This window comes from Glycine max, chromosome 16 (assembly GCF_000004515.6).
Source record: "Glycine max cultivar Williams 82 chromosome 16, Glycine_max_v4.0, whole genome shotgun sequence".
Lineage (NCBI taxonomy): Eukaryota > Viridiplantae > Streptophyta > Magnoliopsida > Fabales > Fabaceae > Glycine > Glycine max.
Genome location: NC_038252.2, coordinates 15,929,170 through 15,939,249, shown reverse-complemented (window position 1 = coordinate 15,939,249; position 10,080 = coordinate 15,929,170). Strand labels below are relative to the sequence as shown.

The window sequence follows — 10,080 nt, the reverse complement described above, 5'->3', positions numbered from 1 at the left end:
TTTAATTATATTATTGAAATATAATAATTAAATATATTACTAATTATTATTTATTAGTATAATTAAAATTTTACCCAAAAAAAAACGTAAGGTGTGAATTTGAGGCCCGAATTCACATTATGAATAGTAGATAGGGATAGTTATGGGGAGAGGGATAATTAGATAGATAAAAAATATTAAAAGGGTTAGTTGGGTATTTTCTCGTATTTTTTTATTAGACATTTGTATTTATGAAACATTTGTATCATTATGTACTTAATTTTTATAGCATTTGAATCTTTTTTCAATCATTTTAATAGTGTAATTATTTATCCAACACTAATAATCTCAATAAATTTATAATATGAAGTTCTTACATGCTTTTAAAAGTTAAATTCCAATAGTATATAAAATTTCCGTACTTCTGAACTTTAATTTCCAAAACTTTGAATCCAACCATGTGCATATATAGATATTGTTAGAAAAAATTTGACAAATAAAGGGGTGCAAAAAGAAAGAGCCATTCTTAAATTTGTTGGTCTTTCTTTCCCTCCTAAAGTAAACTCTCCAAATCTTGGGCTCAGTACTATCCCTTGCTAGTTGAGCTCCATCATGGCAATTATTTAATGCACGCTGTTTTTTTCTTGGTGCACCCCATTGGCAAAAATAATACACCTAGATGGACATTTTTAACCTTCATTAATTCAAGAGGTTCCCAATAGATAGCCACCTACATTGACAGTAGAGAGCCATTGTAGGCCTCCGCAACCCACCACAGTAAGTGGCAGTGACTATTTGGTTAGCTAGCAACCTTCATCGTTTATGATGTTACGGATTAAGTAATATGTAGTAGCATATATATTGTGGATTTCTCAATTAGTAATTGTATCAATAGAATTATGAATTACCTTATCTGTAAAACAAAAAAAATGCATTACGGATGAGCAATTTGTAATGTATTTACCCCTCATATTGACCGATCCGTAATAGAAGGATTAGTGTGTTGTTGCGTTTTGTGAGAGTAATGAGAAGGTGTTTGTCTTTTGTGAGAGTAGTTAGAGGGTGAGATGAGTGAAGAAGGAGCTTGAGTTGGAGAGGATGTGGTGGAGCTTTGGTCGTGACAGCTTGCGATTGTGGGGTCGGATAGGGGTGAGTTTCGACAGCAGAGGGGAAAGGGAAGGGTTGAAAGGTGGTGGTGGTGGAGAAGGAGAAGGAGAAGGAGGAGTGTGGTGTGGTGTTGTTGTTGTTGTGGTGGAGGGGGTTGTTGAGGAAGATGGCGGGAGTGTGGTCGAGGACAGAGAGGGGTTCGTGACGACAAAGGTGGAGAGGACAGAGTCAGTGAGGCGTAGGGATCAACAGTAATCACAATGGGTTGTGATCTGGTGGTGACGCGCATACACCGCCTCCTTCATCAGACATCGCCGCTCCTCCGCACCATGTCTTTGTTTTTTAACTTTGATGTCACTGTTAGTGGAATTTGGGGGAGAAGGGTAAAAGGGGGATATCAAAAAATTTGGGGTGCACCAAATAAAATAATGATAGCGCATTAAATAATTACTTTTTATCATTGACCTCTCTTATAAAATCAATCTTTTACCGGTCAAATTTTAATTCTTTTTTTTAACTTAATTCCTTTATGATGTAAATCTTTCTTTTCTAAAACTTACAAGAATATGCACAAATCCTCTGTTGGAAGTAATCTTTTTAGGTGGACTTTTGACTTTTGATACTTATAATATATCATTGGCATCTTGCCAGACACTATTGAGGATGTCTCTTCATCAGGGACAGAATTAGAAAAAATTGTTAGAGGGACAAAAATTTATCATATCATAACTAAAGGAGCGTGAAAGTATTTATATGTAGGAGAGAAAAATTAAGCTTTAAAATATTTTTGCCCAATGATTTGTCTTATTGAATTTCATTATTTTAAATAATTATTAAGGAGCTTAAATATATAAACATGAACAACAGTAACTTCAGCAAACAATCAATTTTTTTTAATGCCATGTTCAAACAATCGACACCAATGCCATGTTGCAAATTACAAAGCCATGTGAGAAGAATTGACCAATGAACAACCAAGTATCATTGATATTTACATTAAAAAAATAGTACGTGATCGAGATGTATATTATCACTATTTAGTTGACTCTTTATTAAAAAATTTATTGTTATCAAAACCATTTTTATAATTTTATTATACACAAATATCATTGCATAATTATCAACATATGTTTTAGGCATAAGAATAATATATGATGATGAATACCTTTAAAATGTATAATTAAGTGTTATTCGCTAAATTTTCAGTTGATGTGTGGTAAAATACCTTGAAAATAAAATGTTGTCATTGGCAAAAGAAAAAGAAAAACATATTAAGCACTTAGAAGCCATTCTGTAAAAGATTTCACCTACTACACATTCTTTCTCCGTTTAAAACATATTCAATTTAATAACAATAATATAGATTAATAATGTCAAATATGAATTTTACATGTTTATTCAATTAAACGGCAAGTAGACATAATATTACCGTTGATTCCTGTGAGTAAGCAAGATTTCATATACTTCTAAAATTTATAACTAAGCTGAAAGCCTCAATGAAAATATACTTATATACAGCACTATCAGATTAAGGAGGAAGGGTCCCAAGCCCATTTTTAATGTAAATAAATAAAAGCTTCAATGTATACATGCAATATTATCAAAATCTCTTTGTACCAAATATATTAGTGTGTGGGTAGGGGGCGCATAACTTTTTTAGACGTAGATAATAGGAGATTTGAATATATTTGGAGCATATCAATTTTGTCAATAACTAATAACTAATTTTTAGTAGAGAATTTGACTGATTATATTTTTTAAGGTATATTTTCCATCCATTTTTAGTGGGGCTTCTTGGATTAAATTTAGTGAAAATAAAAATATAATACGGTATTAAATTAATAAAATTTCTGATGAACAATGGGAAATAAAATTGGAATGAAATTCGTTCACTCAAATGGAACCATCTTGACGGTTATTTTGAACATTTTTTCCTTTGAATTTGAATCAACTCACCCGTGAACATAATACTAAATGGTATCGTCTGTCACGTACATTATGTTGGATTTTTTGTGGAGTCGGAATGATTGTATCTGACACATTGGCTTTTAACTCATTTCCTATACGCACGAGATCTACTAAAGCACCTAGCATGTAATTACTAGCTGAGAGACATCATATTGAATTTAAACGCATGCCCTCTAATATAAGCGTCAAACTTGGAGTTATTTTAGTTGTATGTTTTAAATGATTTGGATTAATATTTGGCACAATATTGTCATATATGGTGTCTTTTAAGATACAAACTCTAACATGTTTAATTAGGTAATAGATCATCAATTTTTAAGGTTTAAATCAAGTATTACTAGAACCAATTTTATTCACTTGGATAGAATTATTATGGGCAATAAAAATTTTCTTTTCCATATTTAATGTAATTATTTACTTATGATTCGAACTTGAGAATAATTAAACTGAAACAATTACATGTCAATTACTAAAGGGGTCTAAGTGTCTAACTCATTGATTAATTAGATTGAACATAATGAGTGAATTATTATAAATTTTTCAATACTTATCTTTTGACTCTTATTGACCAAACAAAAAATTTCATGCCTCGCTTAATAGTACATATCATCAATTTAGACCATAAAAATAACAAATGAAGCAACAATGTCATTTTTTTTTTCATTTTTCAGTAGAGCAAATCTGCTACCACAATAAATAAACAGGCATTACGCAACCCGTGATAGTAGGTTAGTTTAAATAAATGAAATTGATGGTGTTCCATCTCAATTCTCAAAACTGAGGTGTACTTTTCATACATTCTCTAACCGAAGGGTCCCAGATATGAATGAGTGGTAAAAGTATTGGTTTCCATGCCATGAATAATTAGCTACAGTCTTTCATCTTTAAGCTCCAAAATAATTAAACAAAATAAATGTTTTTGTTTTTTAAACATAAACAAAAAAATGTTAACAATACACTAATACACTCTTTTTAATACACTGTTATTATTATATGGGATTCATATGAATCTATCATTAAAAAGTAAGATTTGTCAAATGATCAGAGAAGGACCAATATTATTTAGTAAATCTCGTAAGAATTCCATCCAATATTAAAATTTGTGTCTATGGGCGCATGTTACACGGTATATTATTAGCCTTTCTCTATTAGATAATTCCCTATTCCCTATATATTACAACTGGTAATGTGAGGCCAACTATAATACCAAGGTGAATAAATAAAAAGGATTATCATACCAGTGCAACCTACTTTTAAGTTTCAAGTATTCATAACAACAGCTCTTAAGACTCCTTTGAAAAAAATAATAAGTAATAAAAAAAAAAAGCTCGAGTTTTTTAACTCCCCAATTACATCAACCTAACTCTGAATATTTTTTTTATTTGTAAGAGTCGAATATAAATATTAAAAATTTAAAACATCTCATATTTTGTTCAATCAACCAAATTAAATTGCCTTTGATACCTAACTTTGAGTAAGTGCTACTCCGAATCACTGTCCAAGTTTTCCATTCCTTTCAAGCCTCTGCTGCGCTTTTGCTGCATATCCAAGACAACCCCAACAACAAGTTAGTCTCATATAATGCACTTAGCATGATATGATCAAATACTACTATTGTATATGCTTAATAAAACAAGACATATAATAATAGAATAATATACCAATTTAGCCCTTAAAATTATAAGTATTAGTTAATTTAGTTCCTAAAATTACCTGAAATTACCATACATCAATAATTTGATTCTTATTGTTGAAATTTCATGGACTCAAATAACGTAGTTTGACAACCTCAAGAATTAAAATTATCATGGTTTGATGGTTTGATAGACAAAAATTATTTTTTTTTTCAAATTTCGAGAACTAAATTGACTTCTACTTACAAATTCATGAACTAAAATGGTGAATTGCTGAAGGGACAAAATTCTATATTATTCCTAATGCCCCAACATTCCAAGCTCAAGCTGAAAGGCAAGATTACCTTCTTCACTGACTTCTTCTCCCTAACCTCATATCTGCTCTTTGTCAGTTCTGATAGCCACATCCCAGGGAAACAGCACTGTATATCAATAACAATAATAAAATCATAAGAAACTAATTTTTCATTTGTTCTGGTTTATAAATTAGACAAGCATATAGATAATAGAATTGAAAGTGTGAGGCAAAAGAAACAAATTATATTTTTTATTTTCTATTGTGTAAATTGGAAGTGTTTCTAGTTATAGTTATACCTGTAGAATTCTGTCAACATTCTTTGCTCTCTTCTTTGGTCTTTGAGGGATTTTTGTCCCCTTCATAGCGAGAAAGTCATCTTCTTTCTCCTTTCTTGAGAGAGCAATGTAGATCTTTGGCCACTGAATTACCCCAACAGTGACCTTGTTTCCATTGGCAGCAAGGGATGAGGTAGCAGGAGCAGTGGCAACACCACCTTCTTTTTCAGACTGCACCGAGGCATGACTACTATTGTTCAGTCTCTCAGAGGCTTCTTGTGTTGTTGAAAATCCACTTGGCTTTTGACACTTTGCTGATCCAGAAGAAAGCATCCTTCTGCTACTTCTTTCCATGCCACAAGAAGACAGTTTTGGTGCTGCAGCAGATCTAGACACAACTGGGTTGCTCCCCTGGCTTCTTGAAGGTGACTCACTTCCACCTAAGGAGGGGTCTTCCAAATTCCTGGCTCCAGTGAATTTTTACAGGACCAGAGAAAAGATTCAGGGTTAGATAAATGAAAGGACACAACCTAATGGCATTAACTGTTTTTTAGCATAACTAGGGATGCACTATTAGTAAAATATGAAAGATGCAGAAACTTGGCTGTCTAGTTTTAATTTGAAGCAGAAGAAATAAAATTCTTCAACAAGTTTAGATCCAATATATTATAGATTCAGAAATAAAAAAACAAATAGGTGTAACAATCTTTTAAGAAAGCTACCTTCAAAGGTTGGGAGAACAGTAGAAGCAAAGGTGTTTTGGGAATATATGTGAGTTTGTGTGCCGAGCAGAAAAGAGAGACATAAAGAAGAGAAGGAATTTTGCCATAAGTATGAATGCTATATCTAATCTCACTTTCTTTTATAACTTTGATATTCAGTGCCAGGACAAGATAAAAGGGGAAAGGAAACAAAGTAGAATCTAAGAGACATCAAGGAAATACAGAGAAAGTTGCATAGAAGCTAGGTCCTTTTTGAAATGACAAACTGAGAAATAGAAATAGTCCACTTTGGCAATTTCAACAAGAATGTGGCTAAATCAAAATGTTTTTTCCTTGACAAACCTCGAAAAAGAGTGACACTAAGATAGACAAGCACAAGCAAATTTGTGTCTTTCCAAGGCATAGTTAATTATTATACACAAAGTTATATATTGAGCCTAATTAAAAACTGTAAAATGGCAATGAGAATGTTGATACCTAGGGCTATTATGCTTTCTACCTCTGCCACTGGAGGCAGTAGAAGAAACGAGTGGCGGCGGCGGCATGGACAAGTTTGGAGGAACAGTGTGGGTGATTCTTCTGTTGTTGGTGTGAACAGAAGACGATGAATCTTCAATGGCAGCCCTGGAAAGCCTTGATCTCTTTCTGTGTCCCCACTTCAACAACGCATCACCACCACTTGGACTGGTGCTTGTGCTCATGCTGAGGCTGCTATCTGCTGTTGTTTGGGGAGAATCAAAAGGGGACATGTTGGTGTTGTTGTTATGCTTTATGATATTGGCCTAATGGCCTCTTTAGGTGATAATATGAATCTGAAGACACCTTTGCTTTCAAAACCACCACAATAGGGAGATGCAGCTGCTGCAACTGTTGCTAACCCACCTTTGCATTTGTATTATTGTTAATATTAATAGTCTTATTCTTGGTCTTGCATGTGCTAGCCGCATGATACTCCCTTTTCTTTTATTTTCAATTCCTTAAACTCACTCTTTGAGGGGAAAAAATTAGAAGAAAAAAAAATAAACATCCGTATATCAGTTATCAGTAACAGCCCCACCAATACCATTGATAAGTCAATCCCCCCCTCCATGAAAAATTGATTAAGAATAAGAGAAAAAGAAAATGTGCAGCAACAAATAATGGTACATCCACAAAATGAAGCACGGACTCTATCTATATGGCTAATTAGAGTCAAGAATGAACTAAATTTGACAGTGAAAAGAAAAGAAATGTCAATATTGGGGATTTAACAGCAGGTAGACCTCATCATTATGTTCCTTCATCCAAACAATGATTATGATTGAAAATGGAATTCTTCCGCAGAAGAATGGCTTAACATGCTGTCCTCTTTACAAAAGGGGTACAGAGCAGCGCACAGTTTGGGTTATGCCAATGTAGAGTTAATAAGGTTTTAACATATTTATATATATAGCTCTGTCAAAAAAATTATTTATAAATAGCATAAAGATTTTTCAAATTATATAATCTTTCAACTATATAAATTAAAATTACTTTATTATATTATATTAATAAATAAAATTAATATAAAATATATAAATAATATTTAGTATTTTAGCATGCACAAAATAAGTTTTTATTTTATATAATTGAAATTTATAATAAATAAATATTTTTAAATATATAAATTATATTATTATTAAACTCATAATAAAAAAATTTAACATATGAAATACGTTTAAACACGTTTTATTCTTTCAAAGAATAATTTTTTACGACCCCAAATTAAAAATTGATCTTTTTTAATCTTGTAATGAAAAAAAGCATATATAATATTCATGTATGAATTGTTATACTTTACTATTTATACTTTACTATTTATTATAATTGAATATAACTTAAATAACAGAACTATTAAGCTAAATATGAATCAAATCTCATCATAAAATGACAATGAAAGAATAAGATGTATGAATATTGATTATTGTTGTTATGATTTTTATTCATAATAGTACAGTTTGAACATGTATGAATTGTTTGTCAGCAGCCAATAAATAAATAAATTTGTTTGTCTTGTAGGACATATAATATGATCATTTTGTGCAAATTTAAAATTTTACAAGAATTTTCTTATAGTTTTAGGTTAACTTATTATTCTTTCTTATTCTTTTTACCGTTAAGAACAAAAATAGTTCATTTTGTTAGTAACATTAACTTTGTCTTACATTTATGAAAAGAATATTTTATGCATCAACATAAAATAATCTTATATTATTATTTAATTTCAGACTATCATATTCAATAAATTTACTAGCTTTCGTAATAACTATTTCAAAAGATACATGGGTTAATCCTAACTCATTTTTTTTCATGATAAGAAATAGACTTATGTAATAAGATGAGATAAGCGACACAATAATATTATCAAGTTTGACTCTACAAATAACAAATTATAACATGATAAGATAAGATAGTTATTCTATCGTATTTTATCATATGCTGAACATCAAATAAAATAGTAACATTTACTATACTTTACATATTTTAAATCATTCTATAAATCATTGAATAATAATCTACAGACAAGTAGATTTTTCTTGGAGTTTGACAATGGATTCTTCAGAGCTTCTTTCTTGTAAGATTCTTCCTTGGATGAAGTGACAGCAACTTTATCTTATAAGTAGTAAGTTTTTCATATATTGTCAAAGATGTTTTTTCTGGAAAAGTTTTAATATATGTCTTCATTGTACGTTAATAATAAATATTAATAATAATAATACAGTATTATGTTTTATTAAATACAAATAAATTAGAAAATAAAAAATCATAATAATTTTCCTAAATTAAAATACTCTATCTTTATGTTTATGAATTTAAATACACATGCCTCCTTCACCATTTTTTCCAGTTGTTTTGGCTTGCAGCAGATGCTTTTGTTTTTGCTTTTGTGGGTTTGATAATTTATGGGATATCAATTTTTTTTTAAGTTATTTTGTTAGGTGGTTTTGGAAGATCACATATTTTTTGTAAGTTATTTTGTTAGGTGGTTTTTGAAATTTCTGTAGTATCACACATTTTTTGTAAGTTATTTTGTTAGGTTGGAATAAAGATTTATCTTGAAGTATTTTTTATAAAAATTAAATTAGTTTGTTATATTTAATAAGCTTGTTAGTGTGTGTTTAAATGTCTAAAATAAAAGAAAAATTATGTAATAATGCTTATTTGAAGAAAATTTTATCAGTGAAAATAAAATATTTTGAATATGAATTTTGTAGTATTTTTTTAATTAGATTAGGTTGGTGTTAATGATTTATTAGTGTGTTAATAATTGATGAACGTTTCAACTTTCATTTAAAAAAAAATTAGATCATATTTATTTGAAGAAAGTATTTTGAGTACGAAATTTATTTTAATATGAAGGTGTAGTATTTTTTAATTAGATTAGGTTCATTTTTTTGTGTGTTAAAAATTGATAAGCGTTCAAGTTGAAAGTGTTAATTGATGATGTTTTTTTGTTTCTTGTATCATATTTAATTTAATATATTTGTAGTAATTTTGTAATTACCTATTTTCATTTTGAAGTTATCATTGTTAAGATTAATTATTTTTACTACTAACTTCGTTCATGAATAATTTTATTTTGTGGTAAAAATTAATATCTTGAAATTGTTCATTTTTTTTAAGTGTGTCCCATGAAATTAATTTGAAGTCAATTAATTTTTTTTAAAAGAGAAATTGAATGTGAAGTTTCAATAAAGGGACTTTTTGTGATTACATTTTATTAGTTTGGATTTAAATTTTTATAAAATTGTTTGTGTTATTTAAGTGTGTTGATGTGAAATTTATTTAAAGTTAATAATTTTGATTACATCTTGATTAGTTTAAAATTACTACATTGAAATCGTTAATGTTTTTAAAGTGTCTTAATGTGAAATTGATTGAAGTTAAATTTTTATTTAAAATAAAGTTTTATTTTGAAGTTCCAGTAATGACTTTTTGTGATACCCATTTGATAATTTATTTGACGTGTTAAAATTTTGTTTTTGTAGGTACACAATGAATTCGGTTATAACAGTGTTGTATTTCAATGGAAGTGTATATGAAGATAATGATGGTGTAATATTTGAAGGCAGTAAAAA

General features: G+C 29.6%; 1 protein-coding gene across 1 annotated transcript; it reads right to left on the bottom strand.

Annotated features, from left to right (window-relative positions):
* Positions 1-4,083: 4,083 nt before the first annotated feature.
* LOC100817420 (uncharacterized) lies at positions 4,084-7,147 on the bottom strand. The gene is made up of 4 exons (XM_006599127.4): positions 6,461-7,147; positions 5,283-5,724; positions 5,033-5,110; positions 4,084-4,592 (listed from the first exon to the last, which is right to left on the bottom strand). The coding sequence occupies exons 1-4, from the start codon at positions 6,730-6,732 to the stop codon at positions 4,536-4,538; spliced, it is 849 nt and encodes a 282-aa protein (XP_006599190.1). The 5' UTR covers positions 6,733-7,147; the 3' UTR covers positions 4,084-4,535.
* Between the last annotated feature and the right edge of the window lie 2,933 nt (positions 7,148-10,080).

Excerpts from the sequence above, each read along its gene's own strand:
- LOC100817420 (XM_006599127.4), bottom strand. The coding sequence starts at position 6,732 with ATGTCCCCTTTTGATTCTCCCCAAACAACAGCAGATAGCAGCCTCAGC. Across the intron at positions 5,725-6,460 it reads AGAAAGCATAATAGCCCTAG|GAATTTGGAAGACCCCTCCT; the intron begins GTATCAACATTC and ends CACTGGAGCCAG. Across the intron at positions 5,111-5,282 it reads ATGTTGACAGAATTCTACAG|TGCTGTTTCCCTGGGATGTG; the intron begins GTATAACTATAA and ends ATTGATATACAG.